Genomic DNA, 15,274 nt, shown 5'->3' with positions numbered 1-15,274 from the left:
GAGCTTCAAGGGGGTTATCAAGGAAGGGTGCAAAGGAATGAATTACTTAAAATTGTCTACAAATAGGCAGGAATCCATTCACTGAGAAGGTCAGGCTTATTATGTCCCTACTTTAGTTATTACCTCTTCCAAGTTTGAGGACAAATTGTTATTTGTCTCATTAATCTTCTTACCAGGACACTGAGCAGTTGGTGTGACCCCCTACGACACCATCACAGACCTTAGCTGACCTCCTCAAATCCTTTTGTCTTTGAGTAGAAACAACACCATCTTAATTTGCCTCCCATCCTTCCTGGAAGATCCTTATCTTCTAATATCCATTACACAAAGTAAACCACACCTCATTTAGTGCAACATCTCTGGAAATTTTAATTGCCACCAACAATTGCAAACTTGATCATTTTTAATAGTTTAAGTCCTGATTATACAGTTTTCTAGGCTTTGTAGGAAAAGGTTGTTTCTTCTGAATGAGACATTCACATAAAACTTAGAACATACACTCACTCCCAAAAGACAGGTGCTCCAGGATCAAGTATTAATGTATGCTTAAATTAGGGGAGCAATAGCTCCAGATAATCCGTGGTGGTGCGAGGGGACATTTTGTGAGAAATGTAAGTTCGGAGTGTACAGTCAGAACAGATTCACACAGTGGAGTGTAGCAGTATAAATGAACTGATACTTTCTGTGTACGTAGAACATTGCTGCTGAAACATACTAGTACATATGAGAAAAGGGTCCAACACTTTTGGTGTTATCATCTAAAAGGGCAAAGTAAATCAGCAAGACTACACATAAATTCCTTGTCTATAGCCATAAGCATGGGAAGACCTGTGTTTTATTTGAAGAAAGTAAAACTGAGAGTTGGAAGAAAGATCAGGATTTAAATTTTGTAGCTGAAACTCTAAGATGTGTACCCTGAAAACATAGGCTAGTCAATCTCTATTTGCTTCAGTTTACTTCCTTGTAAATTGGAGACAGTAATATTGAAACTATCCCTTTTCATACAAGGGTTAAATCCTCTAACTGAAGTGTGTCCTTCAGGTATTAAAATATTCATTTAACATAAATCCATGTATGACATGTACAGAAGTAATAGCTCTAAAAATTTACCAAATGCCATTTAGTGAGATTAAGTAGAAGAATAGTTCCTCTTGTTTCTGCAAAACGTTCCTCAAATATTAGTAAGGAAGAAAAACCCCTTCCTCTATATTCAAGAAAAACTGAGGTGAACTTGAGGATATTTAGGAAAATAAGGACACAGTAAGAAGAATTTCAAAAGTCTTAGCCTATTTTTTTGTTTATAGAGAGATTTATAGACAGATTAGTAATTTACAGACAGATTAGTAATTGTTTATTTCTTAGGTTAGAAATTTTTTCTTTCTTCCTTTAATGGGTGTCTCTCATGTTTCACATTTTTCTTTTGCCACAGATATAAAATTAAGAAAGGAATAAAATCAACACTTCCTCACTCCCAAGTGTCACCTGTCCAAACACCCATTCAAGGGATTCTACCCTCTTTTTAGTTTTGCTTCATCCTGGCCAAGCAAAATTTTAAAAGATTCAGAAATCAGTTTCCCTGGAGAAGCCAAGTTCAGCCAAGTAAAATACGCAGGAAGAATTTAGTAAAGTAGCAGGGAAACTCTGGAGTACAACGTGCTTCAGAACCTTCAAGCTGAAGACCTACCTTTCTTTCCATTTCATAGCCCAGGTCTGTACACACGAACATGGAAGCCTGGGCAATACACCTGTCAAAAGGTGTTAGCTATCAAAAGGACCTAGCTAGTGTTACGTCCCTAATAACCACAGTTAAGGAAGGAATGCTGTTTCCTTTTATTTTCCTTTATATCGATAACATATGAAGTTTAGTTTTCTTGTACCACTACAAAAGCAGTCCTCTTTACATTGACATTTTTTTCCTGGCTTTGAGCATGAGCTAAGTTCTTCTCTTCAGCAAACTGCTCATGGCACTTTTCACCTCTGTGTTTCTCACGGTGTAAATTATAGGATTGAACATGGGAGTGAGGATTGCAAAGAACACAGTCACCAACTTGTCGACAGGGTAGGTAGCCACAGGACGCATGTAAGTGAATATGCAAGGTACGAAAAAGAGGACGACGACAGTGAAGTGGGAGCCACAGGTGGAGAGGGCTTTGCGCCGCCCTTCAGAGCTGTGGGGGGTCAGGGAGTTCAGGATGACCGCATAAGAGACAAGCAGCATGCACAGAATGAGCAAGCACATGGCTCCGCTATTGGCTGCCACCACCATGCCCAGCCGGTAGGTGTCTCTGCAGGCCAGCTTCAACAAGGGAAAGAGGTCACACATGAAGTGGTCAATGACATTGGGACCACAGAAGGGCAGGTGGATCATGAAAAGAATTTGCACAGTGGCATGCAGGATCCCTCCCATCCAGGCTACCACCACCAAGAGGCGACAGAGCTCCTGCCGCATGATGGTCATATAGTGCAGGGGCTTGCAGATGGCCACGTAGCGATCGTAGGCCATGACGATGAGGAGGATGATCTCCGAGCCTCCCAGGAAGTGCTCCACAAAGAGCTGCGTCAGACAGCCGCCCAAGGAGATGGTCCTCCTCTGGTAGAGCAGGTCGAGGAGCATTTTGGGGGTGGTGACAGAGGTGTAGGAGGCATCTATGAGGGACAAGTAAGTGAGGAAGAAGTACATGGGCGCAGACAGGGAGGGGCTGAGGGAGACGGTGATGACAACGAGCAAATTGGCCAGCACGGTAAATAAGAAAATGAACAAGAAGATAAGGAAGAGTATTTTCTGCAGGTGTGGATTCTGTGTGAGCCCCAAGAGAATAAATTCAGTAACGTTACTGGCAGGCACGGGCTGATCCATTCAGCAAGTAACGCCTTTGCAAGTCCTGAATTACCTACCAAAAGATAAAGGTACGAAGTTAATCATGCAGGGTCGTAGCCTGAATTTCACAGTAGAGAGATAGGGTGGTCAGTGTCTCTGAGTTGTATGGGGCACGACCTTGGAGTCCCTCAGCCTGCTAGCACTTTGGTGGTTCTTTTCCACTTCCAGGACGATACCGTCTGTTAGATGCCCAGTGCTCTCTGTCACCTATAAAACACTTCTAAAGCACCAGTTATAGGGTAGTTTAACAAGAAGACACGGGCTATGTACATGAGCTCTGGATTCTCCACTTTCACCACCTCGGGACTTTGTTAAATTCCTCCCTTCCCCTGCCGATCGGATCCTTCCTCTGTGTCTGTGAGCTTGTACGTTATAGCTATGAGATACACTGTGTAAGTTGTAAAGTGTAGCATAGAGGTAAAGCTTATTTCCTCTCCCAGAATTTACATTTGGAGCCACGATTTTCAATTTTAAACAGAGTCATGGTCAAGATCTATCTTGCAAGGCAATCCAAGCAAGTAGAGGGGGAAAATGTGTAAATCAGTGGGGGCACACCTTCCCTGGCACCTGCAGTACACATATTATACTCAGGGGTGTTTCCTCACTATACCTAGCATGGTGTCTGCCATCATTTCTTCAACATCTGGGACCAATTAGATGATAAATAAACGCTTGACAGAATCCCATGCTTCCTCCGTCTCCATGAATACACACACCTCCCTGGCCATAAACAAAGGAGCTCAAGTACTCTGATCTCACTCTGTTCACCCGCAGTATGTACCCACTGTATAAGAACTGTAAATAAACACTTAAAAGGAAGGGCACATCCCAGTTTAATCATGTTGGCATATTTTATAAATTGAGCCTTACAATATGTTATTGGGGAATTTGATTTTCAAGATAATTACAATGGTACTTGATATTGTTTATTCTTCAAAATTACATCCCACAGACATTTTAACATAGCCTCATTCGATAAATTCACAGTTTCAATATTGGGCTAAAACATTCTCTTACATGGGCTTTTCAATCTGTAAAAATCTATTAGATCCTTATTTTTACAGTTATAAAAATAGAAACAATAGGAATGCAGAGACTGTGAGATAAGATAAAGTACATATAACTTATAGAAAGATTAATAACCACAAATGCTTAACAACTATTTATTAGACACTTATGATGTGTAGCAATGTATGTTGCTTTGTATAATTATAAAAATGTGTGTTAAATGCCCTTTGCAATCCCTCTTCTGATATTTTATTACCGCACTGCAATAATTCATGTATCCACAAGAGAATGATCTAACCCACTTCTCTGTGTTTGTACTACATACATTCCTCTGTCTTCTCCCATTCGCGCACGGCATTCATCATTCTTGGATAAAGAATATTGCATTGTTAATAGAAGGGTAGGGAATTATCCTAATTTAGGGACATAAATTTTACAAAGAAATAGAAAGAGAACACAAATGTATAACAAAAATATTCTGTTAAAATGTTTTTTTTCTTTTCAAAGTTAAATGGACAAAGGGCTTTATATCTTATCCAAGATGAAAATCTCATACGTCTGTGAAAAGAAAGTACAGCGACTTCATTATATTCCTTTATTCTAAAGAAAACTCCCAACCAGATGTAAAAAGAGAACAGCATACATCAAGTAACAATAAGACAACACAAGTGATTTAGAAAGAACTTTAAAGGAATAAAAATCATCTGCCACTTTGACTTCACAACAATTTTGAAAAGAAAATAATTTTTAAAAGAAAAATTATTATGTAAAAATGCATTAAATGTGCTTTTGTGATGGCTGAGAAAACTTATGAACTGTGTGCAATGTCCAAAATTAGGAAGTAGAATATATAATAAAATAATTATCTGTAATAATATACATGTAAATTTAACAGAGATATGATAAAAATTTGTAATGTTATAGATGATTTTTATGTTGTAATATTAAGTGGGAAAATTTTGGAATGCAAATTTTTAATATTGACTATGATTCTAGTTTAAATATATATCAATAGTAAGCAAAAGACCTCAAAATACTTTTACTTCTGAGTTTATGGAATTATAATTGATTCTGTGCTTCTCAGAGCTCAGTGTGCTAAATAAAGACAAGCTTAGGTTGGTGGTGATGAGGGGTGATTATATGATTTTTCAGGTTCACTTAATCATGATATTCTATCTGCACGACTTCCTTTAAAAATATCTCACCTAGCAACTTGTCTGACATGGCTTCATGGCCAGGCTCCCAGGCAGCTGTTTGTTGATGAAGAAATAAATGAAAGTTATAAGATTAAAAGTGTCAAGCATCTCAATTCCAGCCAGGCTTGCTGATTTATAAATGGCACCACCAGAGGACCCATTCTCTGGAGCCTCACCACAGCCACATGTCCTGTTTGTAGGCAAATTCTGAACTTTCTTAGCTGCGGCTAATTAGACCTCAGGTGTATTTCACTGGCAGACATTGCCAACAGCCCAATTACTGCATCTTACTCAATTGAACATTAGATAGGAACTTTTATGACATTCATCTTCAATTGTTAACTTTTTCCCTAAATTCACACAAAGACAAATCATTGTGTACAGAGGAAGAAAACAGTCCTCTGCTAATGAATTTGGATATTTAATAACAAATGAACTTAGTTTATTAGTGGAGTTAGGATATATGGCATTGTATAAATTAAACTTTTAGGTAAGTAACTGCTTAAAATTTTTATCATATTTTGTTTCATTATCAACACCTCTTGCACTGGTATAACATTTTTTAAATATTCTCTTGGGGGACATAAATTAAGTGATAATTATGACACATAATATAACAGCAATATTTCATACCAGGAGTAGTTTACAGTGTTTCTTCAAGAAAGTCTTTCTCATAACAAATTCTAAAACTAGATTAATAGCATGATGATGAAAACAGCTACATTTTTCAACTATCTTCATAGTTGTAAGATACATTTTTCAGTCATTCAAATGTAATCTATTTTTTTATTTTAAAAAACAGAAGAATGAAAACATATTAACAAACACACATACATTTACAAAATTACACAAGAACAGTACAGGCAATACTGAAATTCAGACAAGGTAATAGGAAACTAACAATGGTTGCTGTATTACATACTGATTTCTTCAAAGTGGTTACTCAGGAAAATGCGCATAGACACGTAAGAGTGATCAAATAATTAATCATTAACTGTTTCTAATGTGATCTAATAATATCTCTAAGAAATGGAAAAAATAGGCATCAATATTACCTCTTTCTAACATGAAAAACTAAATCATAGAATCAGGACATCTCCCACCAATGTAGAATAAAAGCCAAGCCTCCTGAGTCCTGGGCCAGGGTCCTCATGTCTAGATTGCTGGGTGTTAACTAATGTGTCAAGACACTTTTATGAGGTCACCAATTGTGAGGTGCACTGGAATTGTCTACTAAAAGAAACACATACCAATATTTGAAATTATTTTTAAAAGCAAACTGAATTCAATTAAATTTAGGAATATTCCTAAATATAACAAGTTCATTGACACACATTTAAATATATTTTCTAAAGTAAAAAAAGAGAAAGACATCGTAACAACTCCGAGTTGACTTTATAGACTGTAGTCATTTCAAGCAGCATGGCAGAAAACAGTTTAACAGAACTGAGATCACGTGATAAACAATTTGTCTGACAGTTGAATATTGTAGTGCTATGATAATGTTTGTTTTACTTTTCTCATTGGTAAAATACCCAACACACAAAGTTAAAAGAGCAGAGGTTTATTTTGGCTCACACTTTACAGAGTTTTAGTCAGCTGGCTCCAAGGCAGGGTAGCATGGAAGAGGAACATCATAGAGGAGAAATAGTCCATGGTAGGGCAGGCAGAAGACAGAAAGCAAGCAGCAGCAGCAGCAGCAGCAGCAGCAGCAGCAGCAGCAAGCCTGGCTTCTTTCTGTCCCTTTCTATTCCACCCAGACTAGAAGTATATTGATTGGTGTCACCCATACCCAGGATGGGGCTTTCATTATCCACAACCTTAATCTCAGCATCACACCCTAATACACATTTACAAACCCTGATCCAGCCACCTTCAAAAGTCCTCACCTAAAAGCATATGATGCCTTGAGGGGACATCTAGATACAACCAAAATATCTTTCAATTCTAGAATGAATACAGAGCATATTGATCATGTGTTTAAACATGTATTGTGTCCAAGCCAATAACAGATTAAATCCACCCATGATGGCATATTCCCTGTTCATCCAACCTCTACTGAAATAACTTGAATGATAAGACTATAATTCTTTTTAATCCCCACAGCTGTCTAGGTGAGCTCCCCATAATCTAGACTAACATAACCTGGAAAGAGATAAAGTCCAAAATACTGAGAGTTGTCCATGGAGGAAAGTTTTCAAAAGAAGAATCTTTGAAGCATAAGAGGAAGTTTGTTTTCAGAATACAAGAAGAAGGGAGTGAAAAACTTCTAGCAAGACATAAATGCATATTTCAAAGTGAAAGAGTAAACGAGAATGAAAGAAAGAGAAATTAAATATGAATCTGATCACAGTTGGGAAGAAACCAGTGGAAGTACTAATATCATGTTTGACAGGTTCATGACCTTAGAAAACAAACAAAAAATAATGGGTACTTCCCAAAGTGACCTATGGACAGTGTCATGCCCTTTAGTCATCAGAGAAATACTTCTCAAAGTAAGGAAATGCTCAAACACAGACCTTATGTTGTCTTAGTCCAATCCAAAAATCTTGTCAGCCCAGCATGGTGGAGCATGCCTGTAATCCCAGCACTTGGGAGACTGAGGCAGGAGGATCATTGCAAGTTCAAGGCCAGCCTGAACTGCATAGCAAGACCCTGTCTCAAAAAGACAAAAAAAAATCTTGTCATGCCAGGAAAACATCTCCTAAATTGTTCAAAAAGTGAAAAATTTAGAGATGCATTTGATTGCTGATTTACTACAGGTAATTTCTCAAAACTTTTCCAAATTTGACTTTCCTAATTGAAATAAAAGTAAATATAACAATATTTAAGGTAATACAAATATATTTTGCAAATGAGAAGAGGCTCAAGAGCTGGAAGAGGAGTAGGGAGGGGAAAGAGATGCAACAGAATTAAAATGCATTATGTACATGTACCAGGTTGCCACGAAAAAAGCAAACTTTAAGTACTGAGAACACATACTAATAAAAATTTTAAAAATTTAGGAAGAATCACAGAACCATAGGCCTTCTAAATGACCTAGATAAAATGTTAGCAGAAATAAGGTGAACTATTTAAGATCCTAGAATGATCCCCTGTTCTGCTGATCCAGAAGTTGATTATGATTCTATAATTATAATATATCTGCTAAATATTGTTACATCACAGGGCTCACTGACTTCTTCAATAAAGCATGTGGTAGTCATTGCAGAGGGTGGAGGTTGGATCTTTCTGTATGTGGAAATACACTACATCTTTTTAATGATACAAAAGTTATCCACAAGAAAATTTCGTAATTAAGGTAAGCTGTTTAACTGAGAAATAATTTTTGTTCAAATATGGAATGATTATTTTTTCTTTCTTTATACCATATAAGCCATCTCCTTTTTCTTTTCCTTTTCTTTCTTTTTTATTTTAGAAGTAAAAGAATGAAAGCATATTAAGAAATGGACAACCATTTACAAAGTAGCACAAGAATAATACAAGCAATACTGAATTACACACAAGGTGACAGGGAATTAACCATGGTTGTTGTGTTACATATTGATAACTTCAAAGTGGTTACTCAGGAAAAAAAAATATAGACATACAAGATTGATCAAAATAATTAATCATTAACTGTTCCTTTCAAAAAAGTGATAGAAGTCAGTAGTACATCTCTGTTAGCTATCCTGTGTATACATACGTACATAATTTTACCCTTCTTTCTTTTCTCTTTTCACACATAAGGAAAATAGAAAGAGAACAAATAAATAGCCTAATGCTGCACCTCAAACTCAGAAAAAGAACAAGTCAAGCCCAAAGCCCAAAGACGGGAGAAGATTATAAAGATCAGGGCAGAATTTAATGCAGTTGAGATGAAGAAAACTCTACATAAAATAAATGAATCAAAGAATTGGTTCTTTGAAAGAATAAATCAAATTGATAAACCCCTAGACAAACTTCTCAAAAGAAGAAAAGAAAAAACTCGAATTCATGCAGTAAGGAAAAAAAGGATGAAATCACTACAGATCCTACAGAAATTCAAAAGATCATTAATACCTACTTTGGAAATCTTTTCTTTTAAGTTTTCTTAGTCTAGGTTTAGCGTACACAATGGTTACACTCACTGTAGGAAACTGATACATTTACATAACATATCTCAGTTCTTATTTGCCCTCCCCTTTCACTCCCTTTTCTTTTTGCCAGCAACAGATTCATTTATTTATCTTATAAGTCCTTATAAAGTTAATTATCATACATACAGATTCACACCCAGACTAATAGGCCAAAATAACATAAAATACATAAGACACTTGTATTAAATCAAGGTGCACTTTTGTATACCTTGTCCATGATGAATTAGAGTAGCTTTTCTCTCTCTTTTTTTCTATTATCTGTCTTTCATTTGAACTTTACTTATACTGAGCCCCTTTTAAAGAGAAATCATGCAATATTCAAGTTTGTGTAATTTACTCCACTTAACATTACGGTCTCAAAGTGCATCCGTTTTTCTGCAAATGATTCAAGTTAATCCTTCTTTATGGCAGAGAAATGTTCCCTTGTATATCATAGCACATATCCTTTATTCACTGTTCTATTGATGAACAAATAGCCTGCTCCCAAGATTTAGCTATTATGAATTGTGCTGCTATAATCACAGGTATACATACACTAATCACTGTGGTATGAGGTCTCTAACTCTGGGGAACATTCCTGGAAAGGAAATAGCTAGGTCAAATGGAATTGTTATCCTTTAGTTTTTGAGGAATCCTCCATACTGATTTCCATAGCGATTGTACCAATTTACACTCCCAACAATGGTGGAGAAAGCCTTCTTTTTCCACACAGCCTCACCAACATTTGTTATTGGTTGATTTCTTGATGATAGCCATTTTGTCTGGAGTGAGATGAAATCTCTGTGTTGTCTTAATTTGCATTTCTTGAATGGCCAACAATGTTGCACGTTTTTTCGTGTATTTATTGATCATTTGTACTTCTTTATCTGCTGTGTCAGATACTCCTTTTTTAATTGGGTCCTTAAATTTGGGGGTCTAATATTTTTGAATTCTTTATATATTCCAGATAGTTGTCCTTTTTCAGAGGAGTAGCCGGCAAAAATTTTTCCCAATCTGTAGGTTCCCTCCATTGGTGGTTTCCTTTGCTGTGCAGAAGCTATAATCTGATGTGATCCCCTTTGTTAATTATTGATATTGTTTTTTAGACAGCCAGGGTTCTGTTTGGAAGGTTTTAGTCTACACCTGTGTCTTCAAGTGTCTTACCTATTTTGCCTTCCAACATATTTTTTCTGTTATAATGTTCAGATATTTGCTCCATTTTGATTTTACTTTGGTGCATGGTAAGAGATGTGGGTTTAGGTTCATTCTTCAGCATGTGAATAGCCAGTTTTCCCAGTGCCATTTGTTATAGAAGCCATCTTGCCTCCACAAAAAGAATTGGGCCTCTGTCAAATATAACATGGATGAGTGTGCCTGGAGTTGTTTTTGCACCCTGTATCTGTTCCATTGATCCACAAATCTGTTTCTTGCCAATACCATGCTATTTTTATCACTGTAGCTTTGTGGTATATCTTGAAGTCAAGGATCATGATGTTTGCTGCCTTGCCCTTGTTGCTCAGAATTGCTTTGGCTCTTCTGGTTTGAATTTTATGAACTTTAAGACTGCTTTCTCTAGTTCTGTGGTGAAATGCTATTGGCATTTTGATTGAGATTGTGTTAAATCTGTGCAACAGTTTGGAAGTATGGCCATTTTGACTATATTGATTCTGCCTATCCAGGAACAGGGGATATCTTTCCATTTCCTCATATTCATTTTGATCTTTTTTCACAGTGCTGTAGTTTTCGTTGTTGAGGTCTTTCACTTCCTTGGTTAGGTTAATTCCTAAGTATTTCATTTTTCTTGATGTTATTGTGAAAAGTGTTATTTCTCTAATTTCTCCTGGTAAGTTTGTTCTTGGTGTAAGGAACTCTACTGATTACTGAGCACTGACTTTGTATCCTGCTTACTACTGAACTTAGTCTATTTTTTTTCTTTTTCTCTTTTTTCCTCTTTTCTTTCTTTTTCCTTCATTTCCTTTTTTTTAGTTGTAAGGAGAGGTTCATTTCGGCTCACAGTTCAGGTGGTTCACAATTGGGAACAGCATCTGGTAATAGTCTTTTTTCTGGTAATGCCCAAACAAGAAGCAGGGTTTCAGACTGCTAAACAATGTGAGTGTATATATATTGGTGTGTAAGGGGGCGTGTACAAAGCAATTTTCAAAGAAGGTACTAGATTCATGCAACTAAGAATGCTAGTAATATCAATATTTATTATTCTGATGAATATTATTTTCATGTTATTAATATTTTCCTTAATTGTGAATATTTCTAGTTGTGTTACTTTAAAAATTGTATTTCTCATTAAAGATTTTTAATCTAATTTTTTGACCTACAACCAAAAATATTTTATAAATCCAACCATAATCAAATACGAGGCCCAAACAATTTTATGTAATAAAAACACCAAAGGGTGTGGAATAATGACAGTATTTTTGTTCAAGGTTGATGTACATGTTCCAAATTAGTCATTTAACTTTTCTGACTCTTTTTATTCTGTACATTTAGAACAGTGGATTTCAGTGTTGTGAGGTGGTTGAGATCTTGAGGGGAAAATAAAATTTCACAAGTTTAAATTAAATTCTAAAATCACTGGACTGCTTTTACTCAACAAACGAAAAGCTCAATATACTTTTTTAAACATTCAAGTGCTTTATGTCTGTTTCAAAACAATTCTTCATCAACTCACTTTACAAATCTATTGTGAACAGCAACTTTTGTATAATGAATGATTAACATGAGTCAAAAAAATCTAGAAGTTGTGACTCCAGTATTAGCAATTTGATGCTATTTATTCAGTTTTGTAAATTTATTTGCTTCTGCATATTCCAGCAAGACAATACCATCTCATATATTCAGCTTTGTGCTGCCTCCTGGGATCTAAGCATAGGGTGTAATCTAGAAGAAAGACACTTAAATGGGTATCTGTCTGTTAATATGTTTTCCTTCTTTTATTTTTTAAAATTAAAAAAAAAAGAAAGACACTTACCAGTGATGCAATTTAGAAGAAAGACACTTACCAATGATGTAATCTAGAAGAAAGACACTTATGGTTAAGATTACAACCCATGCTTAGATGCCAGGAGACAGCCCAGACTTCTGAATACCCACTGCTTGTAAACACAGGCATGTTGTGTGAGTCTGCAATCTAAAAAGAGAATTTTTCAATTTCTACAAAACAGGAAACATTCTGACCTAAATGCTGTCTTTCTATAAAATAAAAAAAGTAGTGTGTGATGCTATCCACAAAAAGAGTATCACATTTGACTCTAAAATGCAAATTGGACACTAACTTGTCTCTGATGTTGGGCTGGCTACTTAACATATTTGAATTTTATTTTCCTTCATCTATACCACAGGAATGACCATAATAACTACCTTGGAAAAGTGTTTTAAAGTCAAGTAAGAGATCTAAGAAAAGATTTAAAGTACAATAATTTTAACTTCCCCATGGTTCCAGGGTCAATCATGGTCCAGAAATGCCAAATGGAAAATTGCAGAAACAATTTATAAATTGTATGTCATTTTTAGTAGTGTAAAGAAACCTCACACCATGTCTGTCTGTCTGGCTTGTGAAATGAATTATCCCTTTGTCCAGCATGACCACATGGCCTAAATTACGAGGTCAGTTGTCACGGTATCACACAAAATATTTAAGATCAAGTAAACAATAATGGCTTATAATGGCTTTACAGTACAATATGTATTACAATATATTGCTATTTTTTTTATTACTGTTAATCACTTAAATTATAAATTGAATTTTGTTATAGGTATGTATATAGAGGACAAATGTAGTATATACACATGGTTAGTGATATCCACAGTCTCAGTAACACCTACCCATTGAGGAATGATCCATGGATAAGGAGGACAACTGTGATAAAATATGAAATTGTAAAGATCATGAAACAAATAAAATTTCATGAAATTATTCACTACCTAAACTTCTATTCCTGTTTAATAACATTCTAATGGCATTTTTTACCTCTGCATTCCTTGCTGTGTAGATGATAGAGTTTAACATGGGAGTGACCAGAGTATAAAATATTGTCACTGCTTTATCCATGGGAAAGGTGGCCACTGGTCTCAGATACATGAAAATACATGGTACAAAGAACAAGATGACCACTGAGATGTGGGAGCCACAGGTGGAGAGGGCCTTTTTCCTCCCTGCAGAGCTGTGAGTCTTCAAAGAGCACAGGATGACCACGTAAGATAGCAACAACATGACAAAGGTGATCGTAGCCATTCCCCCACCATTGACAGCAACCAAGAAACCAAGAAGGAAAGTGTCAGTGCAGGCAAGCTGTATCAGGGGGAAGATGTCACACATGAAATGATCTATCCTGTTGGGGCCACAGAATGGGAGCCAGAACGTGACTAGAATCTGTCCAAAGGAGTGGAGAAAGCCCACGGTCCAACACACCCCCACCAGGGTGCAGCGCACAGTGTAGTTCATCCTGGTCACATAGTGCAGAGGTCTACAGATGGCCACATAACGATCATAGGCCATGACCACAAGGAGGACGATCTCCGAACCTCCAAAGAAATGTTCAAGGAAAAGTTGTGTCATGCAGACATTGAATGAGACAGCTTTTGTGTCAGAAAGAAGGTCGGTTAGCATTTTAGGGATTATAGCAGAAGAATAGCACGCATCTATCAGAGATAAGAATGCCAGGAAAAAATACATTGGGGAGTCCAGAGTCCGGCTGCAGATTATAGTAGTGACAATGAGCAGGTTTTCTGTGACAGTGACAATGTAGGTGATAAGTAACACAAAAAATAGAATTTTCTGCATCTTAGAATTCTGTGTCAGCCCCATTAGAATGAATTCAGTCACGTTCATTTTGTTTTCTTCCATTTCAGTGCTAATTCTCAATTCACAGGTAGTTGAGTAACCTACAAAAATAAAATCCTTCATAGCAAATATGAGGAATGTACTTTGAGTTATCAGGTAAGCCAAAAGAATTTAGTAAAATAAAAAAAATAAAAATAATAAAAAATAATTTAGTAAAATAAGCTACTTTCATTCCCAAAGAGAAGAAACACAGTACATTTTCTATTTTATGGAAGGAGAGTAGATGAACCCTTTGCAGCTATTTCAACTTCTTACAAGGCTGCAGGAAACCCCTTTAGGACACTAGTGACAAGCTTCACTTGTACTCACTGTTGATGTATGAAATCTACTTAGACATTCTTTAATAAGCTGCTAAGAAACTGTACTATAGGAGGGGAGGTAAAGGGGAAGAAGAAAAGGAATCAAGAGGCATTGATCAAACAATTAAAGATAATATTGTGTCTTCATTGTTGTTATTTTGTTATTGAATTTTCCTCTTTAAAATAAAATAGAGGCATTATGTACCTGCACCAACTCCCCGCAAGGAGTGGAAACAATGTGAACTGCAAACATCTGCTAATTTGAAAAACAAAAAAAGAATTTAGTTCAAAGCCTTCTGCTTTGTAAAGCATTCTATAAATATTAATTAAGTGAATACTTAAGTTAGGAGAGTCTTTAGCTTCTCTGCTGTCTTTTCTTTTTCTAGCTAATTCTGAAACAGAGTGTCCGTGACCCATGCCCTGTCCTTTAGAAGTCCCTTATGCCTCACCCTGGGGGCCGTCCCCAAGGTCAGGTTCAACACCCTCCCCTGGCCATGTGCAGTGACAGCGGAATGTAGGGGGAGGGGCTGTCAGGTGCTTATTTGGCTGGCTCTCTCCTACAGTTTGGAGGAAGGCGTGCAGACTTCTGCTCTGTGGGGTGCACCTTTAAAGCTTGCAGGCCTCTCCTGTTCCCACACCCACCCTCTCCCCACGCAGTCTCAGGCCAGGTGGTGGCAGTGCCGCCTGCTGTTGCTGCCCCTGAGGTGCTTATCAGCCCTCATTAGTTTCTTCTAACTCTAACAAGTTTACCTGGCAAGGGACCACAATCCAACTCTAAATTTTCATTTCGTTTCTTTAGTCCTTCTTGGCAAGGCTCCAAGGATGCAGAAAATTTGTATTTTTTCTTGGTAAGCAAATAGAAGTAAATGAGAAAGTGGTTTTCTTTCTCATGTATGTATTTTATTCAGTAGTCATTTACACTTCTTTTGAGGTAGAGC

At 36.7% G+C, this 15,274-nt stretch overlaps 2 protein-coding genes across 2 annotated transcripts; both read right to left on the bottom strand.

Moving 5' to 3' along the window:
- Window positions 1-1,396: 1,396 nt before the first annotated feature.
- Window positions 1,397-3,199, bottom strand: LOC102024037 (olfactory receptor 140-like). The gene has a single exon (XM_005407938.2). It carries the CDS (start codon window positions 2,855-2,857, stop codon window positions 1,934-1,936), a length of 924 nt encoding a protein of 307 aa, XP_005407995.1. The 5' UTR covers window positions 2,858-3,199; the 3' UTR covers window positions 1,397-1,933.
- Window positions 3,200-13,107: 9,908 nt separating this feature from the next.
- On the bottom strand, window positions 13,108-14,040 carry LOC102023285 (olfactory receptor 4C46-like). The gene has a single exon (XM_005408180.1). The coding sequence runs from the start codon at window positions 14,038-14,040 to the stop codon at window positions 13,108-13,110; it is 933 nt and encodes a 310-aa protein (XP_005408237.1).
- Between the last annotated feature and the right edge of the window lie 1,234 nt (window positions 14,041-15,274).

Source organism: Chinchilla lanigera, unplaced genomic scaffold (genome assembly GCF_000276665.1).
Source record: "Chinchilla lanigera isolate Chin_1 unplaced genomic scaffold, ChiLan1.0 scaffold00110, whole genome shotgun sequence".
Lineage (NCBI taxonomy): Eukaryota > Metazoa > Chordata > Mammalia > Rodentia > Chinchillidae > Chinchilla > Chinchilla lanigera.
The sequence above is the reverse complement of the archived record's forward strand: the minus strand, read 5'-3'. Positions and strand labels throughout refer to the sequence as shown.